The following is a 15,273-nucleotide window of genomic DNA, read 5'->3' as shown; positions in this document are numbered from 1 at the left end:
AATGAGGCAGCATGTGGCCAGGGGATTGGGTGGGGGCGCGGACCCCTGTGCTTCACATCTGCCCTGCCCAGCTAATCGTGGCCCTGGCCCTGCCAGCCCTGGCACCTGGGGCACTCCTGCGAGTGGCACTGCTCCCCTGCAGAGCTAAGCAGGGGCTGAGCAATGGGGCTAGGAGAGAACACTCACAGGTCCGTGATGCTGGCTAAATTGGGGGTCACAGCAGGGAGGCTGGCTAGGGGACGGGCATGCAGTGCTGTTCACTCTCCTTTGCACCCCTTGTAGTGTGCCATGTTCCCATCCCCCCTGAGCGCCCCAGCTGTATCTCATGGGGATTAACAAGCAGCCTCCTTCCCCAGGTTGCCCTGCAGGGGCTGGGACCCTGGTAACATACTCCACCATGAGCTCTTGGGTGCAGTGTAGGTTACAACAGCCGGGGGGTCTGTGGCTGGGTTGGGGAGTACAGAAAATTCCCCCACCCCTGGAGTAACTCTAACAGCATATGGGGCTTGCTCCTCTGGTCATGTGACACTCAGGGCTGGGATAGCAAGGGGCTGTGGGTCAGAACTGAGGGGCCTCAGAAGAGCGTGAAGGGAGCCCAGGGCTGGAATAGCAGAGTTGGGATTGAGGGTCATCGGCAGAACAGGGTGGGACAGCAGAGGATTGTGGATCAGGGCTGAAGGTCATGGGCAGGGCAGGAAGGGAGCCCAGGCCTGGGATAGAGGCGGCTGCAGGTCAAGACTGGGGAATGCTGGCCGGGGCCCCTCCCATTGCATGATTAACTTGTCAATCCTTTGGGACAGATAATTTATGAACTCATCTTTGAGCATTTTCCAACGTCAAGGCCCAATGGAACAGGGCTGGTGTGCAGTCTAGCCCTTTGCTACATGTTTCTGAAGCCCCGGCTATACACCTAGGGACAGATCCTTAGTTGGTGTAAACTAAGCTTCTGTGCAGCTCTCTGATTGACAACAGAGCTCCCAGCCCTTTGTCCCGAGCAGCTCATTACATAAAGGTCTTGTGCAACCACTGAAACTCTGCCCTCGCTCTTCCTTCCATTGGGAGACACACCACCTGTGTTATCACAACCAACATGTGACAAAGTGGGACCTATTTGTAATATTTTTATGATGCCTATGTGTGCCTCAGTTTCCCCTGTATGCTACATTGTTCCCCAGTGGGTGGATAAGGACTGTTTGCTCTCAGGGCAGGCTGAGGCACAGGTGTTAATGGCGCCCAGCTGTGTGAGCCGGGATGGGTCACTGAAAAGGCCTGGCAGAGGCTGACTCTGACACAACACTGGAAAACCCAATCATCAGGACACTGCCCGCCAGCAACTAAGGCCCCAGAGGGAGACAGATTTCCCCACCTCTCAGCAGGGAAGTTGAGCACAATCCCCCAGCTCGAGAACCAAGGCCTGGGAGGTTTGAGGTGTGGGATAAGAGCTGGAACTCAGACAGACACAGACAGAGCTTGAACACTGGGTTCACTCCAGCCTCTCTGGTCTCACCAGGATGGACGATGCTTTGACCTTCCTCGCTCTATGCTCACCTGAGGACTTCCTCTGCTGTGTTTCACTTAACTATAAACCCGCCTGTTTTGATAACACTGTTTGGTTAATCACTGCAAACGCCTGGGGAGGTGTGCTGATTCCGGCGGGCATTCAAGGCTCTGCCCAGGGTCTGTCTTGGCTGGATTCACTGAACAGAGCCCCCGCTGTGAAGCAGAGCTGCTGGAGCCCCAGAGGTTTGGCCTAAGGATGGGGTGAGGCCATGTGGGCTACGTTGGAGGGCGAGTGAGATCCTGTGGGGGGTCTGGCACAGTCATTCTGTGCGGGGTCTGGCACGCCTCCTAGAGCCTGTTCCAAAGCTGGCATGGGAGAACTGATCCTGTGGATCCGTGACACCAGGAAGCACCCCACAGAAAGGGGAGAAGAAGCTGGACATGACCTCAGGGTGCCCAGCCTGGGGCTCACTGACAGATTGGGGCAGTTCTGCTGCACTGCCCTTCCAGCCACTGCTTTTCCTCACGCCGGATCGTAACTCCCAGTGACCAATCCCACAGGGGACTTGCCTGGAGCTGCTTGCAGATTCTCAGCCCCCCCATGATTGAACAGGTGCGATGGCGAGCCTGTCTCAGTTTCCCCTTGCTCAGACAATCACCATTTGGTCCCAGATCTGCTGGCTCCTTGCTGTGATTCCAGCCAAAATAACAGTCTTTCCCTTCTCAGGGCAGTGAAGAGTCTACCAAGTCAGGAGGCTGGTAACCCTAGAGGAGGGCCAGCTGTCTCTTGGGATTCAGGCCCCTTTGCTCTCGGGGGTCTAACCACCCCTCTGTTGGGGCAGAGAGGGGAACTCAGCTATCAAGAAGAGTGCCCTGATGGATAAATATAACACCCTGCAGCGCCCCATAGGTCACACTGTGGGGCTGGGCCAGGCGCCCTGCTCTGGGTGTTGCACCACATAGCAATGCCACTCACTCGAATTGGGCCCTCCCCCACTCCGTCACACAGGCCCCCATGACTACCAGGGCTTGTCTTTTGGCTATTTCTGTTATTTGCTCTAGAAATGCCCCAGCCACCACCTCTTCCTGATCCGGCGGACTGTACTAGGCCCCCAGCATGACATCACCCCTAGTTTCCCCCCCAGAGACTTTCAGCTGATCTGCGGCTCACCTCTCTCAGAACAAACCTACCTTCTGGGTGTACCATGCAATGCCTCCTCCCATTTCCCCCTCTGCCTGTCCTTCCCTACTGAGCTATGCCCCTCTATACCAATACTCATAGGTGCTGACTCTGCACCCACCAGCAGCCAAGCTCCCCTCCCCCCACACCCTGCCCCACCCCCCCCTTGCCTCCACCTCCTCCCCCTCCCCTGAGAACATCCCCGCATCTCTTCCCAGTGCTTGCCGCCGCAAAACAGCTGTTTCGCAGTATAACAAGCTCTGGGAGGGAGGCGGGAGGAGTGGGAACGTGGCACACTCAGGGGAGGAGGCAGGGAAGAGGCGGGGTCGGGGATTTGGGGAAGGGGTTGGAATAGGGGCAGGGAGGGGGCAGAGTTGGGGTGGGGACTTTGGGGGAAGGGGTTGGAATGGGGGCAGGGCACGGGTGGAGTCAGGACGGGGCCGGGGGCAGAGGGGGGTCGAGCACCCACCGAAGCCAGCAAAAGTCGGCACCGATGCAGGCATGAGCTTTATCCCAACTCTTGGGGATGCCAGTTAACTGATAACTTAGCTCATGTAGTAAAATTCCCAGCTCTGCCTGTTTATTCCCCAGCCACTTTGCATTTGAGATCCCCCGGGCTCAGGGCAGCCCGCCAGAGCTGGTGGACAGCCCGGTCCCTCAGCCCATGGTGGAATCTCCTTCCTTATAAGTTTTTAAGGTCAGGCTTGACAGAGCTCTGGCTGGGATGATTTAGTTGGTGTTGGTCCTGCTTTGAGCAGGGGGTTGGACTCGAGGACCTCCTGAGGTCCCTTCCAACCCTGATATTCTATGATTCCTTCTGCCCCTTCCCCAGGCCTGGGAGGGGTGAAGATCCTGCCCCTGCTGAAAGGTGAGGGGAGGAGCCATGAAATGCTGGGGGCTCCCTGCCCCCTTCCCCCCCACACTCTCTCTGTGTAAATGCACATTGTTATGTAAATGTATGTAGAGTGTCATTCAAATCCACAATCTACTGCTTTTTCGCTGGGAGGCTACTGGATGGGTGTCATTTAAGCCAGGGGTTTAAGCACATGCTAATGTCACCTAGGTGCATGTCCCCTTGACCTGAACGAGACCATCTTGCATCTCTGGACAATGTAAACGAGTCTCTTAATGGACACAAAAGACAGGTGCATTTGTGATACTGGCACCTACGCCCTTGGGTGAGGCTCTGCGTGCAGCACCTAGCACAATGGGGCTGTGCGCATTGATCATAACCGGGGCTTCTGGATGCTACCATCATACACCTGACAACATCCAGTGCCTGGTACAGCAGTGCCCTGGGACATGACTGGGGTCTCCTAGGCACTACCATAATACCTATAATAGCCATTGCACCACAGTCCCCAGAGGGCCGGTAGGTGGCTACAGCTCTGTCTCCGCACCCTGAGCTAGAGTGGAACCAACAACCCAGCGACCAAAGGCTCTTTCTCCACCCACCTTCTGAAGTGATGCTAGTCCCAGAGCTGGTTTGAAAGTCCTTGTTCTGCCCTTCTGGAGGGATGCAGGCAAAGCGATGCCGTATGAAGAGCAACCCCACTGGTCATTAACTCGAGGCCCAAGCTGGGATGGTTATATAGTTTTTTTATTTAAAACAATCATTTTCACATCTTGTTGGATTTTTTGCTAGCAATATACAGGCTCTTCCAGGCCGTCCCCACTCGTCTGCGCCTCCCACGCCATCCATGCGGTGCAATCAAACAGCACCCCCCTGCCCCCGGCCATAACAGAGAAAGCTGGCAGCTGAGGAGAGAGGTGGGGGACCCAAACCATACAAGAAAATGGAGTTAAGGCAGCACGCCAGACAGCGGGGCTCAAATAATCAAAGGGAAGGCAACAGCTCAGAAAGCCCTGCATGGGCCAGGCCTTTGTGGGAGCAGCACCACTGAGCCTCCGAGGGACCCATCCCCTTGGAAGCTTGAGGGCAGTGGTTCTCAAGCTTATTTCATTACCCCCCTTTGTGTCTGTAGTTGTTTAAACCCATCCCCCCGAGTACTTTTACCTCCACCCAGGAGAGCGGCGGCTGCGGGCTGGGCGCCCGGCCCCGAGGGCGGAGCGGAGAGCGGCGGCTGCCGGCCGGGCGCCCGGCCCCGAGGGCGGAGCGGAGAGCGGCGGCTGCCGGCCGGGCGCCCGGCCCCGAGGGCGGAGCCGAGAGCGGCGGCTGCCGGCCGGGCGCCCGGCCCCGAGGGCGGAGCCGAGAGCGGCGGCTGCCGGCCGGGCGCCCGGCTCTGAAGGCTGCGCCATGCCAGCAGCAGCACCAAAGGCAGCAAGGGAGACAACGTGACAAGTGATATTCGTCAATCTCACTTTTCACAGCAGACCACGCCCCATTGCCACCCTTACTTCTGCGCTGCTGCTGCCCCCCCGGGGCTGACAGCTGGAGCTCTGCTGCCTCCAAGTGAGGGACGGGGATGGGGAGGAAGGAGAGCCCAAGCAGCGGGACTCCGGCTTTCAGCCCCAGGGCGGTGGGGTTCCGACTGTCCCTTTATCCCCACCTCCCAGGTGTGCACGGCCCTTCTGCGTGAGCCCCAGCCACTCGGGCTGACAGGCAGTGCTCTTTGAGAAAAGGCACAAAGCTCTCGCCTCCCTTGACACATGCCTGAGCCTCCCGTGGGAGGCCTGCCCCCCAGTTTGAGAACCGCGGCTTCAGCGCACAGTTACAAGGGACAGCAGTGGTTACGCACGGCCCCTTGGAACTGTGGTTGGGGCCATCAGAACCTGGGACCTCCGGAGCTAAAAACCAGAGGCCTCTTCTGCTTGAGTGAACAGGCCAGACCTCGTAGGTCGCAGCCAGCAACTGCATACCCCGCAATACATGACCTAGCCTCGAGAGGGGGCCAAAGAGCCAGATTGGGCTAGCAGGGCTTAAAATGGATTTCCACCTCTCCTTCCGTGCCTCTAATGCCACCACCAGCGTGTGTGTAAGCTACGGCAGCCCTGCCCGGAGTGCTGCCCTTTGAGATGAACCCCTAGCTGAGGGGAAGGGCCACGCGAATTGCTCCATCACAGACAGCTCTGCTTCTATCACTCACCCCCCCTTCGGATCAGTGAGGCTCAGCACCAGATGCTTTGTTCCTCCAGAAGGTCAAGGCCTCTGGCTGCTGAGGGAATGCCAGGAGAAGAGGAGCTTGAGTCAGAAGGTGGCAGCAAGAGCGAGGTGCACTCAGAAAAAGGGGCCCTGTTTCTGTGGGTGCCATTCGCCCCAGGCTATGGGGCAGCATGAAGCCCAGGTGTAACGCTGACAGACCCCGGTCATCGGCAGGCGGGATTGAACCGGGAGCTTAGTGCATGAGCTAAAAGCCAACTGGCGGTTAGCTAAGGCTGTAAAGCAGACTCATTAACTTCTCCCTCTCAAAATGGTCTTGGTGCCCTAGATGGGCTAGAGCAGCACACCCAGGAGGTGTGTGGGTTACACAGGCCCTGATGAAGCTCTGGCCTGAAGGGTTATGCAGCACCTGGCCTTGCACAGAGGCTCTGCACACGGGTGCTCCACCCAATCCAACTGGGCAGCTAGGGGGGAAACTGGTGGTCAGGCTGATCCCAATAAGAAATTGGGTGGAATTAACTGGGCCTCAGCCTGGTGAGGGAGCCCCGGTGGCTCTGAGGCCTGAACTCCCTGGCTGAGGGCCAGTTAATTGCACCTGTCTAACCCACTCAGTTTCTAAATTGGCACAACCTCCTTGTGTGGACACTCACAGCAATGACAGACCAACCCAACTAAACCAGGAGCTACCCCCACACCCATTCGAGAGGGTCTGCACAGGGAGGCTGCTCTGGTCTAACTAGACTGTTTTAGCTCAGTGGGTGTTACTTCTGTCCGGACCGGCCCAAAGCTTCTGAACCAGGACAGAGTACCCGTCCCTTCGCCCTGAACTGATCATGTAACTCACCTGCCTTGGGCTCTCACAGCAGATTATTAAAAGAGGGAAAGAAATCTAGAGAGTCTCTGGGACAGAAGCAGATTTCCTGCCACGTAGCCTGGATTTAGTCTCAATTTCCATGTTCCTTTTTAACACAGCAGAAACTCCAATTAAACCAAGTGCTAACGAGCAAGCTGAAAGTTGGACTCCCCTCAGGGCTGGTGCCCCAGGAAGCGGTAGCACTGCCTACAGGTGGCATGTGGTATTACGATGATTTAAAAAGCACCCCCAATGAAGAGTTATGGGCCTGTTCCTGCTCCCACTGGTGTAAATGTCAATGGAGTGAGAGCAGGATCAGGTCCAGAACTGGGGAAAGCAAAGACAAGATACTGGCTGAGAGAGGGAGCAGGGGATTGGGAACGAGGAGGGATTTCCTGCAGTGGCTTTTAAGGAGGAAGCTGAAGGAGGCCAGGCAGGGCGTGCTGCTGTTTGCAGGCAGGAAGCAGAGAAGGGGGACTGGAAGTGAAGGGAGTGGTGAGAAGAGTGGAGGGGGAGGAAGTGTCTATGGTGTGAGCCGTCACGCAGCCCGAAGTGCCCAGCCCTGCAAGAAGCACAGGCAGAATTCTGGTCTTTGCTGCACTGGGGTGAAGCTGGAGGTACGGCACTGCCGACCGTGGGGTGGTCCTAGTTATACGGGCAAGTCCTCTCCTCAAGAGGTAGGGCGGGGGGAATGACATCATGGCTTTGATGAATGGCTAATGTTGTGATGTCACTTCCGGGGGCAGGGCTTTGGGGATGACATCACTCATCCTCTCCTGAGGCCTGTATGTCTTTTGGCTGGGGCTGGAGCCGGAGCCAAGCAGGGCTTTGCTGGGGGCAGTCCCATGAGCCTGCAGGCTGCCCCATCAAACACATCGCCCCCGGACACAAACTGACCAATTTTCAAAATGCTTTAAAAATACATGGTCTGACAATGGTACTTTCAATAGGGGAAAAATACACGTCTATCGTATCACAATCTAGAACCTGCAGGACCTGAAGCCTGGCCAGCTTGGTGCTACCATAGATGCAGGCATGGTCTGTCTCAGGGCACACACGGCAAGCCCCAGCCTTGGAGAGTGAGCTCTGCTGCCCGTTCCCCCACCGACCCCTAACGCTGCTCTCCCCACTCAGCCCCCTGGGTAGCAGATGGCTGGTGGGGAGGTGGCTGGACTATAGCAAGTGGGTCGGGGGGTGGGCAGTACCTGCAGCCCTTACAGCCCAGAGTTGTGTGGGTGGGCACTGAAAGCAAAGCACAGGGGGGGTCTCGCTCAGGCACAGCAGCTTGGCCTTCCCAATGAAGCCGGCGGGGAACGTGCAGCCGGGTCACCATGGGGCCAAGGCAGCCGAACAGCCCCCTGCATGAGGCACTGGCAGCATTCCCAAAGCCCAGGGAGAAGCAGGCCAGGACCATGAATAAAACCTGGGGCCATTTGCTAAATGAGCTTCTGGGCCTGGGTTTCTAACACCCCTGCAGTGCGGCGGGACGATCCGGAGCCATCGTTTTGGCGGCCCAGCCCTGAAGGAACGGGGGGGTAGGCTGAACAGTAGGGCAGGGGGCAGCCCCTTTCCTAAGGAGATGGCAGGGTAGGACTGACTTGGGATACGGGACTGGGCGGGGGTGCCAGGAGCAGAACGCTGCTGCAGGCCCAGCCCTGAGCCACTAGCTCATAGGCCTGAAGGGGGTGGGCACGTACCTGTGCATTCATACAGGGCTTTAACCCAGCAGCCCCACCAGCTGCCTGGGGAGCCCCTGCTGGCTCCCCCCCCCCCAAAGCTTTGCAGAGCTCCCACAGGCACACACCTGGCTGACAAATGGCTACCTCCCCTGTGTAGGGAGGCTAGAGCCCCTGAATACAAACGGGTCTTTGGGGCTGGGGACGGAGGTGGGACGCTGAGCCCAGGGCTGACCCTTGCCGCTGGGCTCCCTCTTGACTTTGCAGGCAGCCCTGGCGGGACCCACGCGCTGGGACGATGTCACCACACTGAAGGGGCTTCGCAAACAGCAGCCACCCTCCGTGGAAAAGACAAACCATTACAAGGGTGGGGCGATGCTGAGTCTGAGAACCAACGCGGACCCTGAGCAAAAGCACCCCTGGCCCACACCTGGCTTCCACACCTGACGGAGCCTCCGCCCTCCTGGAGCACTGTCCTCCAAGGCCCTAGGAGAACAGAGCCCACGGGGGCCAGCAAACAGCTGCAAAGACACAAAGAGCTACAAGATGAGCAAAGGCCATGAAGTGGGAAGAGACACCCCATAGGTCCCCTTGGCAATGGGCACTCAGTAGCTGGTGTAGATTGGTGGGTCCAGAATAGCCAAGTGGTCCATACAGTACCAGCTGCTGCATATCCAGTCCTCCACCAGCCAGGCAGGATTGGAACAAATTGGCTGAGCCCCAGAGTTTGGAGAGGAGCAAAGGAAATCCCCCGGGCAGTGATGCCAGGGCCGAGCCATGCCGAGATCAGCCCTGGCTCCGGGGAGTCAGTTCAAGCCAAACCAGTCCACGGGCTCCTCCGCAGAAAGGAGGGACATCGGCTGAGTCTGTTACAAGGTGCTGGGCAGCGTTGACACTCCTGCAACGTCAGGCAAGCCCTCTACCCGCCGCTGAAGGGGAGAAGCCAGTATTAAGAGAGCAGACTGGCTCAAGGATGCTCCCAGCATGGAGACCTCGGCTTCCTCCATGGAAGGTATTTCGCAAGGGAAGCTCTAGGGGCTGGGAAAACAGGTGTGACTTCCATTCTCCCAGCCATGCCCTCGCCTCAACTCCCCCGCCGCCCCCGGCAACATGTTACATACATTGCTCCCCTGCCTACCCAGTCTCAGGCCAGGCTGCCAGCCCAAGTGAGTGACCCTGGATTTTATTGCAGATGTTAAAGTTAAAATAACGGTCCATTGCCCGCGGGAAGGGGCCTTGGCTGCCTCACACCCACAACCTTCCTGATGCCTTGCCGCTAAAGGAAAACCAATATGATTCACAGCTTCAAACCCAAAGACCTGAGTGCAGCCCTCCTGAGCAACCCTCCAAAAACATACCGGTGTGTCTGCTGGGGCAGCTCAGGACATGGGTTTTATAAATTATTATAAACACCACCAGGTCAGGAAATAAAAGGAAAGGTGCATCCTGACGGCGACCCTGTTAATGCAATGCCAGGATGCCACGCAGCCAGTGCCCAGTGACCCCGTTCTGTCAGCAGAACCTTGGGGCATGAGATGTCTCTGACACCAGACACTTCTGCGCAGGAACTAGCTGCTGTGTGGGCTCCCAGGGCGAGGCCAGCTGGCCACGGCAGCTCAAGCAAGGACAAACCGCAGGCAGGCCCAGCAGGGGTACGGGGTTAATGGTGGCAGAGTGAAGGCTGCAGGGATCCAGAGCCCAGGTGGGGCACGGGCCACTCCATGGCCAGGAAACCAAGCAGCACGTACCTGGCCTCAAACAGAATCACACCAGGATGGAGGGGGGGCTTTGCTTGTGCTCCAATGTTCGAGGGGGTCCTCCACAGCCCTTGGCTCACCTGGATCCCTGGCATCCCTCAGGGGCCATCTCCCCTTGGCGAGATCACATCCAGTCTCCCTTCAGCCTCCGCTCCCTCCTATGCTGCCAGACAGGGCCACAGCTCCGTGGAGAAGATGGACCTTTGGCCCAGGGATTCAGGAGGCCTCTAGCCACTCCAGGCCCAGATACACCCCCGGGGCCTGACCATGCTGCCCTGGTGCCTCTCGTGGCAAGACGCCTGGGGGCTGCCCAGTCTCCTGTCCCAGGCTCCCCTCCACGCCCCCATGCAGCTGGGGGCAGCCGAGTGTTCTGGCTGGGAACTCAAGGCCGCATCAGGCTGGCACTGGGATGCCCCAGTTGACCAGGAAGGCAGGTCAGCCGCCTCCATGCACTCCACTGGACCCTGTGCATGGGAGGGCTGGCCTGCTCCAGTGGGCGCGGGATGCTGGACAAGTAATATCACCCTCCACTCCCCACAATGGCCACACCCACTGGAATAGAAACCCTAATGCTGCTGCATGAAGGTGTTCCCAGGGTTACCCCTTCAACCTGAACTGGCTCCCTAGAGGTGACAGGTCCCATCCTGCTCCGGCAGCCCCCAGCCTCCATCTCCTTAACTACAAATTATTCCAGGATTTTTTTCTCCCTAGTTTAAAATAAAGGGGTGTGTGTGTCAGAGATCAGGCCAGAGTATGCAGTGCCCTGTGAGTCTACTCTGCCCTGGCTGCCCCCGCAGGGGCTCTCTGTACCCCTGTTCTGGGGACAGGTCTGATTAAAACTCATGTGAGTACCCACCCAAGCCAGAACGGGGTGGGATTAGCCTGGGGGAGGGTGCGCAGGGGCTGGCCGTTCATCTGAGAGTCGGCTGGCATGGTGGTTGCCTTCTATAGCAAAGGGGCGGCTGGAGAAAAACTCAAGCTGGCCTTGTCGCAGAATGGCTCCCTGCTGATGAAGAAAGCAGGTCTGGGGTCCTGCCGCCCCCTGGACGGGGAAGGGGTAGCAGATTGACCAGGTGGTGGGTGGGGGGCCAATGAAAGGGGGGCTGCAGCCTCTGCACAGTTTGCTTTAGAGACAGGCCTGAACCTCAAAGCGTGGATCTCCGCAGGCCGGAGCTCTTGAGGATGGGCTGGTGGTGAAAGCAGCTTGATGAGTGGCTCCTGCCGGCCCCCGCAGCCCCGGCCCTGCCGCCAGAACGCAGTCTCACCCTCAGGCAGCCAGGGCCTGGGAGCCGAGTGCGGGCTCGTACACAGACGCATTGCCAAGTGTGAGCAGCCTTCAAAGCCCTGGAATTGCTCAGCCGTGGCTGGGAGTCACTTGCGGTGTCCCTCGGCACCCCGGCAGCCTGGCGGGAGACAGCCTGTTTCTGACAGCAGTGCTTTGGGCAGCAGGGAAAGCCCTCCCCCTCGGCCCTCCTCCAAGCCCGCATTTCACGGCGGCTGCCCCATGTTTTAAAAACCCACATGAGCCAGACACGCAAGGGAAGCAAAGCCCAGCTCCCGGCGTCGCTGCGCCAAGCCATCTGTCACATCATTAAAAAAATAAATCTTCCATCTCTGCGGCTGAGCCACCCACTCCTGCCTCTGGGGGCAGCACCAGGTAACCGCATGGAATCCGCCCCGGAGGCGCAGCTGGACGGTGAGCCCTTTGCGGGCCAGGGGAAGCAAACTGCCAGCCCTGGCCGCGCTCCGCAGGGTGCGGCTCCTCTCACGTCCCTCCGGAAAGGATCAAAGGAAGCGGTGGCCGCACGCAGTCTGCTCTGTACATTTACTCCTTCCTTCTTTGCCACCTTCCTGCAACCCCCAGGCAACCCGCCCTTCTCCCCTCTGTCACTGCAAGCAGCCCCACAGCTGCCGCAGGGAAAACAGCTGCTCCAGGCAAGGCGAGGGTCCCCTAGCTGTGGGCCTGGCCAGTGGAGAGAAGCCTCCTGTGTCCATTCAGGCCAGTGCTCTGCCCTCAAGTCTCTCTGGGCCTTGCCGCGGCAGCCCCATGACAGCCTCTGGTTCGGGCTGGAGGATCCAGGCGTCTAACAGCCTTGCCGACAGAGGGTGGAGATGGCCACCCGTCTCACTAATGCTGGATGACTGCCACTCAATGGAGGGCGGGGAGGGGCAGGGCACTGGGGCAAAGGGGAGTCACTGGCTCCTAGGCTGGGGAGTTCGCTCCCCCCGGCTCCTCAGCAGAGAGTGTCCGTGTTGAAGGAGAGCTGAGCCTGCAGAGAGAAGAGCGGCAGGGGGTCACATGAGAGCAGCCGTCCTCAGGGGGCTTCAGTGGTTCTGATCTGTACAGGGTCTGCAACCCCCCCAGGCCCTGCTGGTGAAAGCGAGACATCCCCACCCAGCCAGCAGGGAATTAGGCTCTGGGAGTACTGCTCTGGTTCCACCAAGCCCAGCATCCCTCAGCCGGGCCAGCCCCAGGCACTGAGACCCAGCTCCTCTCCTGGAGAGCTTCTGGGACCATCCCCCCTGCAGGCCCAGAGGAGAAGCCAGACAGGAGAGCTCAGGGGCTGGGGAACGGGCGTCTCCCTGGGAGCCGCAAGCAGGGCACAAGGGGCATCACCCCTTGTCGGGGAGTGGGACTTAGACAGCAGAGGCAGCCTGAGCAGATTCCTGCAGCCCGAGGGCTGGGTTCTGACCCCGATCCTGCCAGGGCAGCCCCTCGGCTGCAGTGGAGTCTCGGCAGGTTCTGTGTGGTGCAACGGGCAGCAGAGTCTGGGCCAAACTTTGTTCTGGGATTGGCCGGCAAAATCCACTTTGGGGTCTTTTCTTCTTCCCTATTCCCCAGAGCAGGGCAATGGCCAGGGACTCCCCGTCATGCCCGAGAGCTCAGCGTTCACCCTGCCCGGCACCGGCACATGTAGGAGAGGGCAGTGCTCTGCCCTGAAAAAGCTCCGCGGGATGTCTGGGGACGGAAGCTGCAGATGTTCCAGGGTCCCGCTCACCCTCTCCTCCTCAAAGCTGATCAAGCCCTCGTCATCTGTCTCCAGGTCCTCGGGCTCCTCCACCACCAGGGCCCGCAGCTCGGTGGGGGCGGCGCGGGGCCGCAGCAGGCTCAGGATGTGCTCCAGCGGTGACTGGATCGAGCAGTTGGGGCTGGTCTCCTGCTGCTCCAGGTTGTCACTTTGTTTCTTGGCAAAATTCACAAACACCTGGGAGAGCAAAGGTGAAAGCGCCGGTCTCTAGATGGGGCTCAGGAGATCCCACGCCCCACCCACCAAAGGGGGGTGGTTTTCGGTCCCACCCTCCAGCCTGTGTGCACACCCTGTGGGAATGGAGTCAATCACCTGGGGGCTCTGCACTGCGACCCCCAGCTCCAGCGGAGATCAGCCCCAGCACCGGGACCTTGGGAGGCTTCCACACATGGGTGCGGCCACATGCACCCGACATGCTCGCAGACAGCAGTGCAGCTGTGGTCTGGGGCCACGGAAGGGCCCACCAGGGTGAAAGGCCCAATGGAGGCTGGTGCTGGACAATGAACTGGCTGTAGCTAGCGCATTCCCGCACTTACAATGGGTGGCCCCAGAGCAGGCTGCAACTGTGCTGCAGTAACAGCCCTTCCCAAGAACCCCTGTCCAGGCGGGGCATGTGCCGGCCCCGCCCGGGCTGCCCCTTGCCCCCGGGACTAACATTATCAAGTGTGGTCTGGCTGACGGAGTAATCCTCGATGCCCAGCACGTCCACCACCTGCTCCATCTTGCCGAAGACCTGGGCCAGCGAGATCTGCTCAGACTTGAGCTGGTACTGCACCTTGGTGTGGTGTCGCTCCTGTGGGAGTGGGACAGGCGTCAGGCTCGCCCCCAAGGGGGCAGGACGAGGCTCTGGCCAGCTTCTCCGCCTGCCCCTTGTCCCTGCCCCCGCTCCAGTCCCACTGTGAAGCGAGAGCCGGGGTCCCCCATGTGAGGCCCAGCACTGCCCCACGGCTCCTGCCAGTGGCAAGAGACACTCCCAGTGTTTAGAGGGCTGAGGGGGGAACCCAGTCAAATGCTTGGAAGCCCCAATGACCCCATCCTGCTGTATTTACCCCAGGACTTGGCAGGCAGGCACCAAGGGGCAGCTCCTGGGCCTCCCTGGCCAGTCCATCTCTTCCTCTTGGACTCGGCCACGCGTTTCGTGGTGACCCACTGGCCGTGGGTCTGATTGCGGGGCAGGAGTCCTTGGGGAGGGTAAAGGTGTGACTGCCTGCTCACTGGGGGAGCAGCTGGGGATGTTTGTTGTCAGCCCAGGGTGGTGTAAAGGAGTAACTCTACCCTGCCCCCCTTTGCGCTGGGACAGTTTGGGCTCAGGGACAGTGGGGGTGGGGGGCGGTCTGCTGCATCCCATCTCTGACCCCTCCATAAAGGTGCAACACTTGTGGTGAAAGCACGAGACCCCTGGCTAGTCTTGTCTGCCACCAGGCATACTGTGTGACCACTTCCGCCATGCCAGGCCTCAGCTTTCCACCCGGACAATGAGGATAATGCTGCCAGATGACCCCCTGGGGGCTGAATTCATTGAAGTGCTGTGGGATCCAGCCATGGAGGGAGGGGAAGGGTCATTATGGTGATACCCTGGCCCTAATGCTGCCCCTACTGCTGAGCACCGAGGCTCCCGGCTGGCTTCATTGCACACGCTGCGAGGCCAGAGATGACCCTGGTAGGTAACACCCAGCCCCCACCCTTCACGCCTGCAGAGGGAGGGAGAGGGGAATCCGTACAGGAAGCCAGAGGACTGCTGGGGCTCCAGGCAGGCTGTCTCCTGGGCCCTGATCCGGGGAGGGAGCACTGCGGGGGCGGCCTTACCTTGAGGATGGCCTCGGGGAAGTTCCTGTTGAAGAACCGCACCACCTCCTTGACGCTGAGGCTGGACTTGGTCCGCACTGTGATCATGTAGCCATCTCCAAACCTGGGCAGGGCCGAAGACGCCATGTGAATCCACATCCCCCGAGAGGCCCAGCTGCAGCCCAAACCCCCGCCCCACACACCAGGGCACAAATCAGTGCCAGGGAGGAGCATTTGCCCCGAGGAAGTTATCCCTGCAACTCCTTGACTGGCAAGCTCTAGCCAGTATGTCAACCAGCCTGGCCTTCCTCTCTGGGAGCCAACCATGCTGTCCCTACGTCAATGCAGGCTTGGGAGCAAGGACCAGGGAGCTGTGTGTGGCAGCAAGTTGGCAGATTGTCACCCCTGGGCCGTGTGGGACCAACAGGGCAG

At 59.4% G+C, this 15,273-nt stretch overlaps 1 protein-coding gene across 3 annotated transcripts in view; it reads right to left on the bottom strand.

Moving 5' to 3' along the window:
• Window positions 1-4,264: 4,264 nt before the first annotated feature.
• Window positions 4,265-15,273, bottom strand: part of ABCA2 (ATP binding cassette subfamily A member 2) — a 140,000-nt gene continuing 128,991 nt past the window's right edge. For all 3 annotated transcript variants that reach the window (XM_073313792.1, XM_073313793.1, XM_073313794.1), the window contains 4 exons: window positions 14,863-14,965; window positions 13,712-13,849; window positions 13,027-13,233; window positions 4,265-12,297 (listed from right to left, as the gene is read on the bottom strand). In XM_073313792.1, the coding sequence (XP_073169893.1) occupies window positions 12,262-12,297; window positions 13,027-13,233; window positions 13,712-13,849; window positions 14,863-14,965 (484 nt within the window). In that variant the 3' untranslated portion in view covers window positions 4,265-12,261. The remainder of the gene's footprint in view (window positions 12,298-13,026; window positions 13,234-13,711; window positions 13,850-14,862; window positions 14,966-15,273) is intronic.

The sequence above is a fragment of the Lepidochelys kempii genome, chromosome 16 (genome assembly GCF_965140265.1).
Source record: "Lepidochelys kempii isolate rLepKem1 chromosome 16, rLepKem1.hap2, whole genome shotgun sequence".
Lineage (NCBI taxonomy): Eukaryota > Metazoa > Chordata > Testudines > Cheloniidae > Lepidochelys > Lepidochelys kempii.
The sequence above is the reverse complement of the archived record's forward strand: the minus strand, read 5'-3'. Positions and strand labels throughout refer to the sequence as shown.